This window comes from Hippocampus comes, unplaced genomic scaffold, assembly GCF_001891065.2.
Source record: "Hippocampus comes isolate QL1 unplaced genomic scaffold, H_comes_QL1_v1.1 scaffold674, whole genome shotgun sequence".
Taxonomy (NCBI): domain Eukaryota; kingdom Metazoa; phylum Chordata; class Actinopteri; order Syngnathiformes; family Syngnathidae; genus Hippocampus; species Hippocampus comes.
Window position 1 is genome coordinate 231,179 of NW_017805878.1, and position 19,107 is coordinate 250,285.

The window sequence follows — 19,107 nt, forward strand, 5'->3', positions numbered from 1 at the left end:
TTTCCCCCAGAGAGGGCAGCACTGCTCGTCATGGCTTCAGCCTACTTCATCTCCTCTCTCCTCTCTGAGCTAGCCATTTGAACTCTGAAAGGAGACCAGATAGTCAAAAAGTATTTGATCCGAGCCCCGGTGCTTTGTGTCCCGTCTCTAAGAAGTGAGTTGGCGGCTGGACCGCCAATTAAATCACAGCTGCGAATGATACTGAGAAATATGAGGGGGTTGCGGGGTGATGGATGATTACGTGTTATCGGTAGCCCTCCCGCCCCCCCGGCACACACACCCTATTGAGGAGTCGGGGGCAAAGGTGACTTTAATTCGTTGCCGCTGCAAATGAACGTGGCCAAGTACACACATGCGCACAAACACACTGGCCACAGATGTTCCGGGTAATTAACAAAGCCTGCAATGTCGACTGTTGTTTGTAGCCGAAGATGAGCCTGATGACGTACAATGGATCCACATGCTTATTTTCAGTGGAATGTGATCACCCTGCCAAGTCCACCGTTTTTTGTTGTTGTTGTTGTTGTTTTTAACTGTACTGCCACTGTGCTTCCTGCACAGGATTCGGGTGAATGAAGCTCTCCAGTATCACTGACGACTGAAGGCCGGAGCCGGAATGCAACCCTGCGCCTCTGCACTGTGAGCCCGACGCGCTATCTAGGTACAGTACAGTCACCGGTAAGTTTGCACTGACCTTGTACCACAAGCCTGCCAAGTGCGGTTCGTCTCATCCTCGTGCCCGGCCGGTTGGCAGCGCACACATACACACCAGAATGCTGCAGAGAAACATCTGAGATCATCAGGTTCCCCGTTCCCAGAACCTGGATACCTTCCACTCCGATGGAGCGGCCGTCTGACGGAGTGGGGGAGGAAAAAAAAAAAAGAAAAACCAAAAAAAAAAAGATAAAAAATCAACACGGTTTGGGAAATTCACATCAACTCCCTGGCTTGCAAAGTGCGTTACCGAGTCTACTCCAGGAAACGATAGGCTTCGGGTTTCCTGTGGCGATGCACTCTAAAATGGCGGTCTGATGGACAGTGATGGTTAGATTCTGAGGTCCCGACAGGATGACCGGCTCCTTGTAGGTTCTTGAGGCTCCGCCTGAAAACGAGTCGTATTCAAATCATTTCAGATTAGCGAGAGCGGTTCAACGGTAATGCCGTTTTTCCCAACATCTCCGTCTATATTAGGGGTGTGCGGCGCATCTCTCCAATTACAGTCGAGTCAAAAATGTCCAGCTACCGGTGATGTTGAGTACGGCCTCGTGGCTATAGCGAGTGTTCGCGATGTTGGTCGCAACGCAGCGGAAGCCCCCCACGTCAGCCTGTCTCACAGCTGTCACTTGAAGGACCCCCATGGGCAGAAGGGTGTACCTGGATCGGGGAAAGAGTGCTCAGTCAGCAAGCCAAGCCAGATCATTGCCTTAGTAGCATTATCGCTACACGCTAGCATCAAATGGCGACAGTAGGAGCGGGCGACACAACGGATTGATGTGGTCAGACAGCGAGCGCGTCAAGGCCTACGCCGACCCACGGCCCAAATAATGAGTGACGTGACCACATACGCACAAACACTGTGCATGGAAAAGCATCCCGTCCCGTACCTGTTGTCACCGGTGCTCAGGGGCACTCTGTCTTTCTCCCACGTAATGTTGGCCTCGGGTATTCCACTGATCTGACACTGGAAGCGTGCGACTCCTCCCTCATCGACCACCATGGACGTGGGGTGAGTGTGGAACTTGGGAAGAGCTGAGGAACGAAGACAGACATCAACGTACAGGGGGCAAAACATTCCCATTGTTTTGAAGTCGCCTTGCAATAGAAAGTGGCGGTCGGAATGCAAGCGCTGTCAGGCCTTGACTGCAAATGTCAACTTGAGAAAAAAAAAAAATACATCGACGTTTGTTCTTGTTGGCTTCTAGTTCAGGGCGAGGTTACCAAAATCGTGTTTCCGCTTTCGAGACTCCCATCAAGGATTTCCTCCGACTTGATTGCCATCATCGATACGAGTGCGTACGGATGAGGATCACCATGGAGACTCATTGCCTTGATCGCTATGGTTCTCCTAGATGACCCATCAAGCCCTGTTTTTATTGCCTGAACCCGAGAGGTGCTCAGTGGGGGCAGGGAGGACAAGGTTGAAGACTGTTTGTCTTCTCTTAAGGAGCTATTCTGAACAATGTTACACAGAGTGCATATTTCATGAGTGTTGCCCAGAATTGACCATTTAGCTCGAAATCCAACATATCCACCCCAAGAAAATCCAAACTGTTCTACACTATTTCACTAAAAATAAACCAATTCACACTTTTTTCCCCCCTCTCGTGTACACAAGGAAGACGGAGTTCCAATGCCACTTTGCCCATCTTTTGGAAGCGTTTGCGCAGAAAGAGGGAGGCTCTCCTGCTTGTTGCCCAACTGCTGTTAGCGCTCTGAAATCGCTCCGCCAGATGATTACAATACAAACGTGATTAGGGTAGATGATATTTATTTATCATATTGTTATACCAGGAAAACAATTACCGGTACCTAAAAAAAAAAAATAGAGAGAGAGAGACAGCCTGTAATTATAATTGCCGTATCGCCTTGCAATAGAAAGTGGCGGTCGGAATGCAAGCGCTGTCAGGCCTTGACTGCAAATGTCAACTTGAGAAAAAAAAAAATACATCGACGTTTGTTCTTGTTGGCTTCTAGTTCAGGGCGAGGTTACCAAAATCGTGTTTCCGCTTTCGAGACTCCCATCAAGGATTTCCTCCGACTTGATTGCCATCATCGATACGAGTGCGTACGGATGAGGATCACCATGGAGACTCATTGCCTTGATCGCTATGGTTCTCCTAGATGACCCATCAAGCCCTGTTTTTATTGCCTGAACCCGAGAGGTGCTCAGTGGGGGCAGGGAGGACAAGGTTGAAGACTGTTTGTCTTCTCTTAAGGAGCTATTCTGAACAATGTTACACAGAGTGCATATTTCATGAGTGTTGCCCAGAATTGACCATTTAGCTCGAAATCCAACATATCCACCCCAAGAAAATCCAAACTGTTCTACACTATTTCACTAAAAATAAACCAATTCACACTTTTTTCCCCCCTCTCGTGTACACAAGGAAGACGGAGTTCCAATGCCACTTTGCCCATCTTTTGGAAGCGTTTGCGCAGAAAGAGGGAGGCTCTCCTGCTTGTTGCCCAACTGCTGTTAGCGCTCTGAAATCGCTCCGCCAGATGATTACAATACAAACGTGATTAGGGTAGATGATATTTATTTATCATATTGTTATACCAGGAAAACAATTACCGGTACCTAAAAAAAAAAATAGAGAGAGAGAGACAGCCTGTAATTATAATTGCCGTATTATCAGATTCTACTGTCAACACATTTTGAAGTTGCCAAATATGGTTCCTTGGGCCCCAGTTAGTTTCGGGTGCGAGCCACTGTCACCCACTTACATGCCAACAGGACTTTGGCCTTGCGGCTGAGCAGCATGCCAAAGCGATTCTGAGCGGCGCAGTCGTACTCTCCCGTATCAGCGTCGCCGCCTTCTTTGCGTTTCTGGAAGCTGTGGATCCACAGCGTCCCGTTTGCCAGCACCTGAACCCGCCGACCGATGGTCAAAGGCACCCCGTTTTTACGCCAGGTAATCTGAATGGGCTCCTGGCCCTGCACGTTGCAGTCCAACATGAGCGGGCGATCCCTCACTGCAATCACATCTCTGGGCTCCTGCAGAAAAGACAGCTCTGAGGCCAAGCAGGCACCTGGGAAAGAGAATGACAGGTCATGAGGGATTTCAAATACTTTCCCATTCACTCAAGTGATATTCCAAAATCTTGACTTTGGAGTCAGCCGGTCCTCCATCAAGCGTCTCCAGTTGGTCCAAAATGCCGCTTCTCGCCTCTGGACTGGTACACGCAGGAGGGAGCACATGTCTCCGACTCTGGCACACCGATACTTTTTAGAATTCTTTTTTTTTTTTTCAGTGCTCCTGCTCTGTGGTTTGAGAAGGTGACACCGTCAAAGCTCCTCACAACATTTGTGCCCACGTATACTTGGATCAATGAATGAGCTTGAATGACATTTTGAAAATGAAATCTGGAGCAGCTCTCTTTCAGGGCGCCACGCGACTCTAGAGAGGACAGCATCAAGGGATACGGCGACGGGCACTTCTCCTTTGACGGATGATTTGCCGCATCGATCGCTTTGACGAAGGCGAGCGACAACAGAGGCAGAATGCCACTGAGCCATCCATGCGGAGAGGGCGACAACAATACGGAAAACCGAGGAGGAGAACACTGGCAAGGGTCACCGGGGTCAAGTTTAGGAGAACGTCTGTCTATACGAGAAGGGGCCTCGCTGCGACAATGGTGTTGTGACTGGGATGATTTGCACCCAACCCCTCCCCCGTCACCTCTGTAAAACTTTGTCAACTACCATGCGCCCAAAGGGCACCATCTGCCCCTTCTTATGCATCCCCTCCACCCCTCCCGCCTCCCGCCATCCTTTCAGATCCCTCTCAGAGGTGACTTTCCCATGCCACCACATCTCCTCCATCGCACCCGTGCACCCTCTCCCCCGTGACCTTGGCGACACCATCTCGCCTTCACTTTCTCTCCGCTTTAGCGTGTTGATGACCTCATATGCAAAACGTCGCGAGGTTCCTTAGAAAGGCCGCCGCCGCCTTCCCAGCTGCGAAGCTGGAACAATCGCAGGCCGCACTTGAACCTGCACATTGGCCGATCAAATGTCATGGCCGAGTCTTGAATCTGTGCTGCTGATCCCCCCCACACCCCCACCCCCACCTTGAACTTTCATTGCGGCCCAGACGGCAACGGCTCCCACAGCTAAGTTTGAGCTGAACTTGATGCTGGATTGGTTTCAGTCGTCTGGTAGGCGAAACATTCTCCAAGGTGCATCTTTTTTTTTTTTTTTTTTTGCATTTCCCTTCAGGACTTGAGACTCCAGAGATACTAAGCCACTCGTAATTGCATCCAATCACGCAGAGACCACTCTTGAGCAAAATAGCAAGCTCTGATGTTTGATCACCACAGAAAGTAGTCGGATGACTCAGGGCAACGACCGCGTGAAAATCAGATGAATACTCGACACACGATATCATGACCAGGTTTTTCCTGATGTGAAGAATGGCACACGGGTTGGACATCCAGTTGACCCGGCCCTGCCTTCGTGAGACCCGCGTCATTACTTTGACTAATGTGTCACATCACGACGCGAGCATCTGCCCCCTCCTTCTAAAGGGAAATCTCCCATGGAGCAGATGTAGCAGGATTCAGGTCTACCAGTCAGCTGTCCACGAATGAGCTGATCCGGGCCAACAGCCCCCCCCCCCACCAGACGTTCTCCCCCCATGTTGAAAATGCAATTCCGGGCTCCCAAGGGGTGACGTGCATTGCATTTTCTGGCTTCTCGAACACACGCCGGTGCAACTTCCGGAGGCTGAAGGACCGACAATGATATTTGGTGCATAGTTGAGGAGTGACGATCACATCAACATCCATCAAAAAATTGACAATCTGCGAGGATTCTCTTCCCCCAAAAAACCCACCAACCTCACATTTCAACATGTTCCAGCACTGGTGACATCTTGCACCGAAAGGCGTACAAAATGCGCTGCCCGTTCACCACTCAACGCATTTCAAGTACAGCTTGAACGAGTCTTTTGGCTGACAACAAAATGAGTTTGCTGGTTGCTATTTTACATGAAAGGAGGATTTCCCGGACTGTTCAATGAGCTTGCATTGATTGTGAAGAAGAACCAAGCTGGCGGCAGAGATTTGCACTCTTGCACATTTTGCATGAATTGTCGCTTGGTTTTCTTTCCCGATTGAAGCTTTGCATCAAGCGTCTTGCGTATCGAGTGGGTGCGCAGCTTTGAGATTGGGACTAATGGTTAGATTTAATGAGGAGAGGAGGTTGTCCAGCAACCCCCCACGCGAGCACCCTGTGTCTGTAACCCCGAGCCCCTCGGGGGTCACAAGACAGAGTCAGAAGCGAGGAGGATGGACGGATGGATGCAATGGGGGAGGTGGTACGTGTCCGGCCAGAAGTACTCCCTCTTCTGCTATTGTTTGGCCGACGGCTGGCCGTGAACTGGCCGCTCCAAAAAAACGAATTGGGGGGGGGACCAGACGATAAGCCCGGCATGCTCCCATTTGCCCCAAAGTCCCGACTGCCTGGGCGAGAGTTCACCTTGCCAAATCCTCAATGTGGAAATTGAAGACTGGGATCAAAGTTGCACATGTGGCTTTTTCTGACCTCATCGGAACAATTCTGCAGACATGGCAACATTCAAATACCTGACGGAATTTTACCCAATCAGGTCCCCAATGTTGTCAACTCTGTTCAAAGGGAGCACCCCCCCTTTGCCCCCTCCCCCCAAAAAAACACTGGATAGATGAATGGCCATGAAATTCATCCCCTCAAGGCTTCTTTTTTTATTCACTTGAAGGGAGTTAAAGTCTTGTTGCTGCGAGGCTTTTTAACCACTGCGTTTTGCAAACATGCCTCCGAGCTTTCGTCACGGAGCTATTCCACTGTCCCATTCGCCGCGGTTGAAATGGAAGTGGAGTTGAGAAAGTCCCTTCAATATCCCCACTTAAAAAATGACTACGAGTCTCCTGAAACCGATGCCCAGTTTTACCAGACCTACTTTGTTCTGCCACGGTCAGTTTTTGTCAGCAAATATTTTGAACGATACGTCACACCAGAGGCTCCGCTTGCCGCTCTGCGCCAACTGCCTTTCAATCAACGCTTGCCCATAACCACCACATCCATCACCCATGTGGATGGACCAAGAAGGAACAAGCTCTTGTGATGGAAGGAAGGGGCTCTAGCAGTTTTGATCCGTTAAGTGTCAGCGAAATGAGAATGACCTTCCCAAATATGAAATTGTGGCCCTGCTTGTGGACTCAATCCAGGCGGGTTTATGCCAGGCGACACCCCCGTGGACCCTGCGTGAGGACCCCCGATCGGAGAGAGGAGGAGGCGACGCGGTGTGGCCAGCCAGAGGCGGATTATCTCCACACTCACATGTTTAATAAGGTCTCAATCTGAGCACAGACTGGCAGTAGTCTTATGCAGATGAGTCCGTGACCGTCAGCTCAGAGAACACAGAGGAAAAGGGCAGCTATTGTGTCCGCGGCGACCGCCCCCACCCCACCCTCACAAGGCCTACCGGTGGCCAGGACGACTTTCACAACCCTACCACCCCCTTTCGCGCAGGTCAAAGGTTATTGACTTGAACCCTCCATTGTGGTCTGAGTTAAAGGCAGAGCGTCCCACACCGTCTGCACGCCGCTCGTATAAAGGTCATGATGCAAATTTGCCGGGGAGGTTTTGGGAGACTATGCCTGGAAACCACAAGATCAGGATGAGATTGGCAATCATACCGTGGGCCCTCATAACCAAATTGGAACCTATGTGCGTCGGTTAGAAATCCCCCTTTCGCGCAGGTCAAAGGTTATTGACTTGAACCCTCCATTGTGGTCTGAGTTAAAGGCAGAGCGTCCCACACCGTCTGCACGCCGCCCGTAAAGGTCATGATGCAAATTTGCGGGGGAGGTTTTGGGAGACTATGCCTGGAAACCACAGGATCAGGATGAGATTGGCAATCATACCGTGGGCCCTTATAACCAAATTGGAACCTATGTGCGTCGGTTAGAAATGGTGAGAGAAGGCCATGCGCTAAGTGACCTGAAGTGTCAGTCAGTCATGTTTCCCAGAGTCAGATCCTGTTTCTCCCCATTGTGGCGAGTTGATGGTTTTGGGTTGTGGCGCCTGTGAAACAGCCCTTCGTGGCTTCGTCACATCTCGGCCGGATGACTGGAACGCACTTGTCTGTACTCATATAGAACTCATTCTCGTACGTTACTTTTTGTAGCAGTCCAATCGAACCCGTCATATCGATGATCGACTCTAATTCATTTTCCCCTGCTCAATTTGAGATTTTCCAACGGCATCCCGAGTAAGACGTGCCAAATATGGCGACCGCCCCCACCCCACCCTCACAAGGCCTATCGGTGGCCAGGACGACTTTCACAACCCTACCCCCTTCCGCGCAGGTCAAAGGTTATTGACTTGAACCCTCCATTGTGGTCTGAGTTAAAGGCAGAGCGTCCCACACCGTCTGCACGCCGCTCGTATAAAGGTCATGATGCAAATTTGCCGGGGAGGTTTTGGGAGACTATGCCTGGAAACCACAAGATCAGGATGAGATTGGCAATCATACCGTGGGCCCTCATAACCAAATTGGAACCTATGTGCGTCGGTTAGAAATGGTGAGAGAAGGCCATGCGCTAAGTGACCTGAAGTGTCAGTCAGTCATGTTTCCCAGAGTCAGATCTTGTTTCTCCCCATTGTGGCGAGTTGATGGTTTTGGGTTGTGGCGCCTGTGAAACAGCCCTTCGTGGCTTCGTCACATCTCGGCCGGATGACTGGAACGCACTTGTCTGTACTCATATAGAACTCATTCTCGTACGTTACTTTTTGTAGTAGTCCTATCGAGCCCGTCATATCGATGATCAACTCTAATTCATTTTCCCCTGCTCAATTTGAGTTTTTCCAACGGCATCCCGAGTAAGACGTGCCAAATACTTTTTGAACTCGGGTTCATCTTCTTGCCCTCTTGTGGGCTATTTCAATGGGTGACGTGGAGGATCAAAGAGATCATTCACTCAATCTGCCAGTCAATTCTCATGAGATGGATGCATGGATCTGTCAGCATTTGCGTGAGCGCGTAAGGACAGCAAAAACATGCTTTAGGAAGCAAATGAAAACCAAACATGAAGCCACCACTCGTGATGCTTTCACTTTTCAGCGTTCAAGCAGGCGCGTCACGGAGAATGCCCTTTCCCGTTCTGAATGTTCCACTTGAACAAGTTGAAAAGACGGCGCGTACTTACTCCAAAGTAACCAAGCTGTCAGGCCAGTCAGCGGTCTTCTGGCCCCCATTTTAGGTTTCTTCACTCCGCTTCCTGTCTAGGCAGCACTTCTGGTTCTCAGAACTCCTCAAAGTCAAGATGGTGGAAAAAAAGTCATCCACATGAAATCCACTCTTCTGCCCGCGCTGTGTATTCTTTGGTGACTCAGCTAAAAAGCCGCCTTTCTTTCACCGTCGCATTTCTACTCTTTTGAATTGTCGGTCCGGTGACGGGCCCCCCACTGAAGGCTGCTGCTCGTGTCCAAAGCCGCTCTTGAGTGGGAACCGTGATGAGAGGATGACACCTCAGCCTGGCTCGGACTGATTAGTTATTCGGCCTCATTGTTGCCGCCGAGCGGACAATGACGCAAGCATCTTTGGCCGGCCGACGGCAGGTTGGTCTCCCCTGGACCAATCGGCAGGGTGGGGGGGTTGGGGGGGGTTCTGGAGAGGTAGCGGCTCACCCAGCCTGGGAGGGCTTGATTGGTATTCATTTTAATGTAGAGCTGCCGGCCACTCACTTGGTCTGCCTCATGGGCCAGCTGTGGCCTGAGACGGACACGTTTCCTCTCGAATGTACTTTTCGCGTGTATGTTTTTGCCTTCTGCGTCAATGACGTCGAAGAAGCGTCTGTCTTGCCATCCTGAAAATTAACTTGACAGACACCTTCGGACTTTTGCAACGTTTTTGTTTTGTTTTTTTTGCCAATTATCACTTGAGAGCAGGCACTTGACGGTTTGAAATGTATTGTTTTGTTTATTTCCAGGCTGCACGGTGGTCAACTGATGACCACGTCTGCCTCACGGTTGCGGGTTCAAATCTGGCACCGGCCTTCCTGTGTGAAGCTTGCATGTTCCGCGGCGGTTTTCTCCGGGTACCCCGGTTTCCACCCGCATTCCAAAAGCACGAATAGCAGGTTAATTAAACACTCTCATTGTGAGCGTGAGTCTGAGTGGTTGCTTGTCTGTGCATGCCCTGCGATTGGCTGGCAACCGGTTGAGGGTGTCCCCCGCCTACTGGCCGAAGACTGCCGGGATGAGCTCCGGCACACCCGCGGCCCCCGTGGGGAGAAGCGGCTCAGATAATGGATGGATGCGTCGATGTTTCTCATTCTTGAATTTGTTGTTCGTTTCCTCTCACGGGCCATTGCATCGAAGTGACCGTTCATTTTCGTGCCCTGCTGCCATCCAGTGGTTCAAAACTCAAATTGCAGTGTATCCCGCAGCCAAGTATGATGCGTGCACGTCAAAACATTTTCGTTTTCAGAACACGAGCGCTATGACACGAGTTAAATGTTTTATGACGAAGCTGTTAAATATATTTATGTTGACCTGCTTTTTATTTCATCCCCTTGGGTTTGTTGTGTTATTCAAAAAAGGGGAAACGGGTTGAATGAAAATTTGTCACAACGATTTTTTTCATTTAAAACGGTAAATCACTGTTGATGTTGAAAGTTTCCCACTGTATTTATTTATCTATGTATTTAATATGTCACACGAATATTCATCGCCTTTTTTGTTGTGTTTGATAACTGTTTGGCGTATGTTGACCTGAAGAATATATATTTGTTTTTTTTTTTGCATGTTTCATAAACCCAAGGTGAAGATATGTCATCCTATTTTTTTTGCCAAAAAGAGAAAGTCACCTCAAAATTAAAACTATTCACGCGCATTATCGTTTGTGTACATCCAGTGGTGTTCGCCCAACCCTGGAGTAGCTCCACCCACCACACGTGACGTCAGCTTTCATGTGACTGACCAGGAAGGGCAGGATTGTTTTTTTTTTTGGACGGCAAGGGGAAAACATTACTCCGATGTGTTCTTGCCCGGCCAAATAAGCAAGTATTATCCTTAAAACATTCTCTGATATGAAGTATCATTGTTTCTAAACGCATATTGCAGGATAAAAGCATAGTAGGTTTGAAGATGATATGAATGTTTTTTTGGAGCGTCACGTCGCTTGGATGCTAGCAGTCGAGCAGCAGGGATCCTTTTTGTCGCCGCAGCTTTGCCTTAATCCACCGCCGTGCGGATCCGTCTGCGAAGCCGAGTCGTTTGCGCTTGTAAACATGTTTTCCCTCACACTCTCAGTTCTCGCTGTGAGCGAAACAATCTAACGTACGTGTCTAGGAATTTGTTTCGATCGTTTTCAGTGGAGGCATCAGCTGGCTAACTATTCGGCTAACGCTGGGTAATCAATGCTCGGTGACCTCATTCGAAGTCCAGTTAAGTTCGAGAATCCTGATTACTGCGTTCGTCACCGGTGAAGTAGTTTGCCATGCAAAATATCGCTTTATGAAAATCCACCATACCGAAGGTTTGCAGCTTTTGCTGTTCCGATAGTGAAACGTGCTTGCAGTATTTGACATGTATTGCAATTTGTGCGCAGCCCGAATTTTCAAGCTCGCCACTCGAAGATACAACATGTACGGTCAAGACAGTTATCGCCCAGTCCCTCGGGACTTCACCGCCCTCATCCAGACGTGCAGCTCCAACATCCAGAAGATCACACAAAATAGTAAGTGCTGTGTCGTTTTCCCTCACAAATGAAGTTTCAAGTTTGCAAAGTGTCACTCATGCTGTAACCGGGGATGGTGTCAGTCTTTAGCAGATGGAAAAACAGCTCCTCGTCATTCAGTATGAGTCGGTGAGTCGCACGCGGGTATCGTATCGGAGCGGATTGTCATTTGCGGACACAACGGCTCGAAGGAACAACATTTCCGAGTGAGCCCAATTCCCCGTCGCGATGGGGAATTAAGATTGGAAAACGCAGTTTCACCCTTTGCGCTATTCGCTTGGGTGTTGCAGATTGATGGCTGGGTTGACACTGCGAGGTCCATGCTCCCATTTCCATTTTCGGATCTTTGTTCATTTTTACCTTTGGACCTTTCAGGTGACACATATCCTAGAAGAACCAAACAATAGCACGCAAATAAAGCAAACAATCGACATGACATCCAGTTTAGTTGGCCGGGGTTGACCAGCGCAGTCAAGCAATTTTTATCTTCCCGGTGGTCTCGCGTTGTCACCGGTGAGTTTATGTCTCGAGTTCAACTAAAGACACAGTGGGGCCCTTTGTTTTCTCCCAACGAAGGGAAAATGAGTCATGTGATGCGACTGTCACATGCTGCTTCTTAAGCTACTTGCACACCGGCTTCCCGCTAAATGGTCTCATCGGGGGCCGTTAGAGCCGAGATGAATTCACTCTGCGCTGGTAGACGGGAGCAGGGCGTTGCCGTGTTGCCGACGGGCGTGTTCACAGAGCTGTCGTGGCCTTTCCTTTTGGGAAAACTTCCCACCCTGCCTTGCTGTGATGCCATTTTGGTGGGCTCGCCCCGCTGGCTAATCGTCATGTGCCAGTTGGCCGCCGTACTCGTCAGGCCATGCGCTTCTGGGAAGCGAGTGTAGCAGAGGCTCGGTAGTACAACAGGAGAGAGAGAGCGATGCGCTCCCTCTTCCGAGGACCAGTCGAGAGGCGAGCAACCGGAGACGCTTTGCGCAGGATTGGCTGACTGTACAGGTCGAGCTCACCAGCGCCAGCCGGCCCGGATGTGACGAAGGCATGAGTGACTGTATCGTTGGGGTGAATTGTTCCGGCTTCTGTCGTGAGGATCACGAGGTCGTGCCACCGCGGCGCGGCGCTCCGTTGCCTCCTTTCACGATTGACATTCATCTGTTTTTTTTTTTCCCCCCTCCGACAGCCGCTCAAATCAAGAACATGGTGAGCCAGTTGGGGACCAGACAGGACAACAGTGACCTTCAGGATCGGCTGTATGTACTTCCGCAACGGCACTCGCAGAAATGGTCGCCTTCGTGCTTTGAACTGTCACCATCCGAACACGGTCACATTTAAAAAGGAACATTTTAAGCAGTGGTGAGGTGACGGAAGTATCCAAGTAAAACCCTCACCGCTAGCCGTCAAATGTCCGCCGGTGAGACGGGCCAGCACTCGCTTATTTCACAATTTTAAGCACAACACTGAACTTGTCCCGCTATGGGATGTTTGAAACAAATGAAACTATTTCCTTTGTCGATTAAAAAGAGAACCTTGAAAAAAAAAAACAATCGCCTATTCAATCGCAAGATGGAGAGGAGAATCCGATCCCCAACGGATTCTTTGAGAAGACTTTTCCTCCTGCTCTGTCGTCTCTGCGCTTCTTTGGCCGTTTTCTTTTCCAGACCGTCGTGTAAAATAAAACAACCTCGGCGATCATCCGATTCATCTGCCTGCCCCTCGTGACAACGCATACGGCGATGCCAAAGTTGGACATCACGCGGCTCCAAACATAAGCTACCGGGAGTGTTGTTTGTGCGACATCGTGAAGGAGGCCCGTGGCGCCGTATTTCTCTCTAACTTTGAACGGTTGCCGTTTCCGCAGGCAGCAGATGCAACACTACACGAATCAGCTTGCGAAAGAAACCAACAAGCACCTGAAGGAGTTGGGCTCACTTCCTTTGCCAACATCACCGTCGGAGCAAGTGAGTACGTCGTCCTGTCGCCCCGAGCTGTCCCGTCCCTCGTTCGTGACATGAGTTAAGAATCGGCGCTGGCTAAAAACGCAAACAAATCCGAATGACGCCGAGACGCCGGGGGAAAAAAAGGCCCTCCGGATTTGCGGTCACTCTGGCGTGCGAGGCTTGTCGCTGACCGTTAAATCAAAGATGTCGGTGTTCTCATCGCTTCTTTTCGTATCGCGTCCAGAGGCAGCAGAAGATCCAGAAGGAGCGGCTGATGAATGATTTCTCCGCCGCTCTTAACAACTTTCAAGCGGTCCAGAGGCGCGCGGCGGAGAAGGAGAAGGAGTCGGTGGCCCGAGCAAGAGCCGGATCTCGCCTATCGGTATGTAGGAGGCCCTCACTGTCACGGTTGACACCGGCTCGGGCAGCGGCATTGTGGTCCAACCGTGACGGAACTCGTCGCGGCTGTCGGACACGAGTTTTGCTATCATTCAAAATTTGAATTGCCAGTTCAGGGCATCAGAAATGTCGTATGGCGTGTGTTGCGCCACCATTTGTGTTCAAATGGCTCTTGCTTCCACATCTCTCACGCCTTCCTGTTAGAGTGTCAGTGCTAGTATGTTAATGTGAAGCTTTTTTTCAAGGCAAATATTTCAAAATTGTCTTTTGTTTTATGTTTGGTTTGATAGTCGACTCGGCAAAAACAGGAAAGAATAAGAAATTCTCAGTCTAGACTGATATTGGTTAGCCTGTGTTGATGTTGGCTGACGTTTATCGCAAATGATGGTCTGAAAATAAACAGAAGCCACGTGGGTCACCTCACCTAAAGATTTGAATTTCAAACCTTCGGCCAATTTAGCAAACACCCCCCACCCCAACCCACCCCTCCCTCTCTCTTTCAGGCAGATGACAGTTTGCGAGATGAAAAGCTCGTGTCTTTTGAGAAGTAAGTGAGTGGCGTTCCTTCAGGTATTCACTTTTTTTTTTTTTTGACATTGAGCTGGCTCGGCAAGTACTCTATTCGTCCTGACGTCACTTCCGGATTTGTGTTTCATGTCAAAGTATTGTTATTTTTGGAATCACATCACCACTCGGTAATATTCTTAAAGTTACACTGACTTGAACAGCTACGCAGAGTCAGCAATGCAGAGCACAGTAATTCAATGGAAACGTGTCCGATAGAATCCCACTTTTTTGTGTTTGTTTGGTTTTTTTTTCTCTCTCTCTCATTTTGCTTTCTTTATGGCCAGCAGTCAGGATGACTGGGCGCAAATGAGCGCCCAGACGGAGGAGGCAGCCATCACGGAAGAGGACCTGGAACTGATAAAGGAGAGAGAAACCAACATCCGACAGCTGGAGGTCGGCGTCTTTCTCTCCTCGTCCGTCGCCCAATCAAAATGCGCTCTCCCCCTCGGCCGCGAGTTGACGCTCGTTCTCGTTGTTTGGTTGCAGTCGGACATCATGGACGTCAACCAGATTTTTAAGGACCTCGCAGTGATGATCCATGATCAAGGAGAGATGATTGGTGAGAAGAAGCATCAGCGGTGTCGGGGATACGTTATTATTATTTTTTTTTTCCCCTCCTCCTTCCCTCCGTGTCACGCACCGCCTCTCGTGTCCAACTGTGCGCGTGCTATTTTGCAGACAGCATCGAGGCCAATGTGGAGAATGCTGAAGTTCATGTCGAGCGAGGGACAGAGCAACTACAGAGAGCCGCTTATTACCAAGTGAGTTACTCTTCAGACCCCGTCGTGTCTTGCACCCTCTACAGCCATCTTGAACAGGCGCCAGGTTTCTGTTTTTCTTGAGCCGGCGCTCTCAGCCACCGGGTGCCGTATTTCCGCCTGCTCTTGATTACTTGCTCCCCATTCACACCGGAGACCTTGATCGGGCCCTATTTGGATGTTTGGTTTTTTTTTTTTTTCCTCCACGCAGGGGCGTGCTCACCTTTGTTGCCAGCTGTTTGGATCTCAACATCTGTGTGTTGAGTGGTTGATAAAGGGGCAGGAAATTGCACACTAATTTGCATTGTAGCAAAGTGTTATTTCTTTGTCCCGTGGAAAGGTGATCTCAATAAACGTGGACCGACACTGTCGTAAGCTACGATAGGACGTCTCCCCTTTATGCGCTCAGATCGCGGTCCTCTCTTATCGGCTTTCTTCCTTTTTCCTTTTCTTATGGCAGCAAAAGTCCCGGAAGAAGATGTGCATCCTGGCAATCGTTTGCTCCGTTGCGCTGGTCATTCTCGGCATCATCATCTGGCAGGTGTCCAAGTGACTTCACTCCACGTTCATCGCGTCATTGTTATTGACTTACATTTTAGGCTGCCCTCGTCCCACCTCAAAAGTACTTGCTTGGCAATCACAAGGAGAGCGGATGGATACACTGTACTGCTCACGTCATCGGGATCGCCGGTGTAGTTTAGTGCCGAGCTGCAAACATGCTAAGCTCCGCTGACCACGGATGTTTTTTTTTTTTCTTGTTAGCACGTTTGACTTGCTTTGTCAATGGAACCGAGGTGACGTTGGGGAGTGATTTATTTGATATCCTTTTCTGCACTAACACTGTCACTATTCCAGATGTTGAATTATTGCAATGAGCAGACCAAATCAGGAAAGAATATAAAAGATTCTGATTTTGGAGCGTGTCTTATTTTGGTCATCTCTTCTTGCGGCACCTTCTCATACAAAGTGTGAATATTGTACAGTTGAAGTGCCGAGTGAGCAAGTCAGTAGTTCTCACCACAACTGAGCGTCAACGCACATGACCAGGATGACTCCAAGTGGTGATTGTAGTTGTATACGTGAATTAACAGATAAGCAGTAAATCCGTATTTGTAAATATTGACACTCTTAAGCATTGTAGCCCGCCAAACAGTACAGTATGTCTCGAACGCAGCGCCTGTTCTAAGAAGCATTTGCATTGATTTGTATGACTCATGGCACTCTATGTAATAAAGGTCTAAGATGACAGTACTTTCGTTGTGGTTGTCTTTTTTTATTTTGCCAGCTGAAAATAGAGTGCGATCAACATGAAACATTCTTTTTAATGCATGTATGGGATTGTGTCTGTTTTTTTAAGACAAGCAGTGGGTACCCTTTCAACAAATGTCACTTTAGGGGAAAGAAAAAAATACAAGTGATCATTTCATTCATTTCACACCTAACTCTATTGCGGGCAAATGTTATGAAAATAAATACACAAATGGATGGATGTTAGCCGTCAATGCATTATTTGACCTCTTGTCTGGACCTGAGTGTGGTTGAAGCAATTCTGGGACTTCGGACCACAAAGGGGCGCTGATGTCTTTTGCATTGAAGGTTTGCATGCCCGATGGTCAAGAGGTGGTCCTCCGGTGTGGAGCTTGCGTGTTTTCCTGGTCCTTATTTGGCTTCGGAGGTCATGCGTGAGGGAGGAAAACCTCCAGCGAGTCAAGGTACAGGTCAGAAACGTTCGGATCGAAGAACACCGCCATGAATGTGTTCGCTTCTCTGCTCTTAATTGTTCTGCGTGGTCAAGTTGTGGTTGACCGAGACGTTGACTTGGCGTGTGTCCTACAATTTATTCTAACCGTTTAGGAGGAATGAATTAGGTAACTTCAGATCACATTTTAGAATGGACATTTGAGTCAATTTGAACAATGGCTGAGTGTTGTGATTGGACGTTTCTTCCAATTCAAAATGTCACCGTCTTCAAGATACTTGAGGTTGGACAAAAAAAGAGAGCTTGGAGACATCATGGTACGTTTTTTTGTTTGTTTTTTTGCGGCCTTTCGCGCAGGTGGCGAATGTTCGCTGTTTTATTTCCAATCCACGGTGGTGTCGAATAGAGCAGGGGTCCCCGACCACCGGTCCGCGGACCGGCCCAGCGGTTACCGGGCCGCACAGAGACAGACCGAGATCCTTTATCGTGTCGTAATTTTGCTGGTGTAAGAGTAACGAATGGACTAAACGTATGACTTTAATAAACGCGCCGCTGGACGGGCAGCCACGACTTTCGAAGATGAAGCGATTTGGACAAGAGAAGTTCCTCCCCGAGCGACCAGGGGGAGGAAGCTGTTGCACGAGGTTTGTCGTCCAAAAACAAGGCGATACAAGAAACCCGATGAAGCATTTGAACAAGCAGCACCCAAGGGATCAAGTAGGAAAGCATGAAAGTGTGAGCACAGTTTGCACATCCCGTCCGCGTCCACAGGAGCAGTTTCGTCGCTAACAAGTAGCCTAGCCGGGAGCCACCGGAAGAAAGCAACAATCAACCGTGTCGTCTTTTACAAGTCGCAGTGATGCTAACGCCGTAGGTAGGATCATAACTTTAAAATTATTCTCTTGACACGACAAATTCTTAGCATATTGAATTACTCCACCATCATCTTTGTGGTCACTACCGGTGCTTTAAAACTGGTCATTTCAAAGCGATGAAAAGTTTACTTGTCTCAACTGAACTGGTCCGTAACACAAACATGGTTGGGGACCCCGGCCAGAGAGGCACAATCATTAAAAACTGCCCAAATACATTTGGACTCGGCTCGAAAACTGGGTGGCGACCGGAACATTCTGATTGCACAGTAAAGTTACATTACCAAAGAGCAAATCATGGCGTGTGGCGTTCGAGAGCTTTCTACTTCATGACATTAGTCTGTCTTTAATCAGAGCAGCATACTGCTGCCAGAGTCAATCGTCATCAATGGCTCAAAAGGTGCGTGAGAAGGAACCACAATGTGCTGTCAACATTTTTTTACGACTCGGGGGAGCTGGCTTCCATGTTTGCCTTTAATTTTTTTAAACTGGACAGTCTCTGATTGAATTGCCAAGAATTGTGATGTTTGACTCGCAAAGTTGAGAGTGGCAGCTCTCACGTCCAGCATACATTCGACTCATGTCCACTTACGGAATCAATTCCAGCTGCCAGGAGCTCAACTCTAGCTGAAAAGTTGCAACTTCAAAGTTAACACAGGGCCAAAACTGAATATGAGTACCATGTGCGGACATTATATTGAAGACAAAGTGGCCTTTGTACATTGCCATTCCAGAAATGCAATTACCTATCGTTTCATTTACTCCGACCATGTACGGCAGGTCGCGGGAGGAGAAAAAAACCCCAAACCTAAATCCTCGGCCTCCCACACCACCACAAGACGACCACTCAAGAGAATCTTTCCGGGACATCTTGGGGCCTTTTCTGACTTTGATTGCGAGGGCGGGAAAACACTCAACCCTGCGCTGACTGCACGCATGGAGCCCGCTTCAGACGAAGAGGACCACCTGCCGGTTCGTCTGTTTGCGGCCGCCGATTGGCTGCAAGAAACAACGCGGAGACCTTCTGCGTCGCTGCCACCATTTTTCTGACTCCACTTTTCTCATTCAGAGAGCCCCCCCCCCCACACCCCCACCCCATCCATGGTCTTGCTCTCCTGTGGAAAACCACGTCTGCTTTAGTGCTTTGCATTCCTGTGGTTGGACTGGCACTTCCTGCCATGAGCGAAAAGTACAGCAGGAGAAAGGAACATTCCTTCAACCCTTGTCGATTTTTCAAGACTGTTTTTCGACCTCTCGCATTCCCCTGACATTTCTGCTTCTGATGAAACGGTCCCAGTTTGCGTTGTAGTGAAAAAAAAAAGTTACATCTTAGGATTGAATGCGCGGTAGCTCCCCAGCAAAAGTGAGAACTTCTGCTGTCACGGGAATGAGTAGTGGGGGGGGGGGCAGGGGGGCCCACCCCCT

General features: G+C 49.2%; 2 protein-coding genes and 1 long non-coding RNA gene across 8 annotated transcripts in view; 2 read left to right on the forward strand and 1 right to left on the reverse strand.

Annotated features, from left to right (window-relative positions):
* Positions 1–9,615, reverse strand: part of LOC109527170 (immunoglobulin superfamily DCC subclass member 3) — a 15,747-nt gene extending 6,132 nt beyond the window's left edge. The window contains exons 1-6 of the mRNA XM_019888918.1: positions 8,914–9,615; positions 3,448–3,753; positions 1,605–1,749; positions 1,244–1,374; positions 965–1,102; positions 695–853 (exon numbers count right to left, since the gene is read on the reverse strand). Of these exons, the coding sequence (XP_019744477.1) occupies positions 695–853; positions 965–1,102; positions 1,244–1,374; positions 1,605–1,749; positions 3,448–3,753; positions 8,914–8,962 (928 nt within the window). The 5' untranslated portion in view covers positions 8,963–9,615. The remainder of the gene's footprint in view (positions 1–694; positions 854–964; positions 1,103–1,243; positions 1,375–1,604; positions 1,750–3,447; positions 3,754–8,913) is intronic.
* stx12 (syntaxin 12) overlaps positions 1–16,362 on the forward strand; it is a 17,598-nt gene extending 1,236 nt beyond the window's left edge. The window contains exons 2-11 of one of the 5 annotated variants that reach the window (XM_019888928.1): positions 562–678; positions 11,319–11,447; positions 12,631–12,700; positions 13,309–13,408; positions 13,632–13,769; positions 14,290–14,333; positions 14,638–14,746; positions 14,840–14,912; positions 15,032–15,114; positions 15,572–16,362. In XM_019888928.1, the coding sequence (XP_019744487.1) occupies positions 11,354–11,447; positions 12,631–12,700; positions 13,309–13,408; positions 13,632–13,769; positions 14,290–14,333; positions 14,638–14,746; positions 14,840–14,912; positions 15,032–15,114; positions 15,572–15,664 (804 nt within the window). In that variant the 5' untranslated portion in view covers positions 562–678; positions 11,319–11,353 and the 3' untranslated portion in view covers positions 15,665–16,362. Of the gene's footprint in view, positions 1–561; positions 679–9,748; positions 9,847–10,660; positions 10,772–11,318; positions 11,448–12,630; positions 12,701–13,308; positions 13,409–13,631; positions 13,770–14,289; positions 14,334–14,637; positions 14,747–14,839; positions 14,913–15,031; positions 15,115–15,571 lie in introns of those variants that run through there. The other 4 variants (XM_019888930.1, XM_019888927.1, XM_019888932.1 and 1 more) reach the window with 4 other exon arrangements.
* An 864-nt stretch (positions 16,363–17,226) lies between these two features.
* LOC109527179 (uncharacterized) lies at positions 17,227–18,997 on the forward strand. 2 transcript variants are annotated; one of them, XR_002170484.1, is made up of 2 exons: positions 17,227–18,082; positions 18,463–18,997. It is a non-coding gene; the product is annotated as an uncharacterized LOC109527179 (long non-coding RNA). The 2 variants fall into 2 exon arrangements; XR_002170483.1 differs by having other exon boundaries at positions 17,235–17,684.
* The last annotated feature ends 110 nt before the right edge of the window (positions 18,998–19,107 follow it).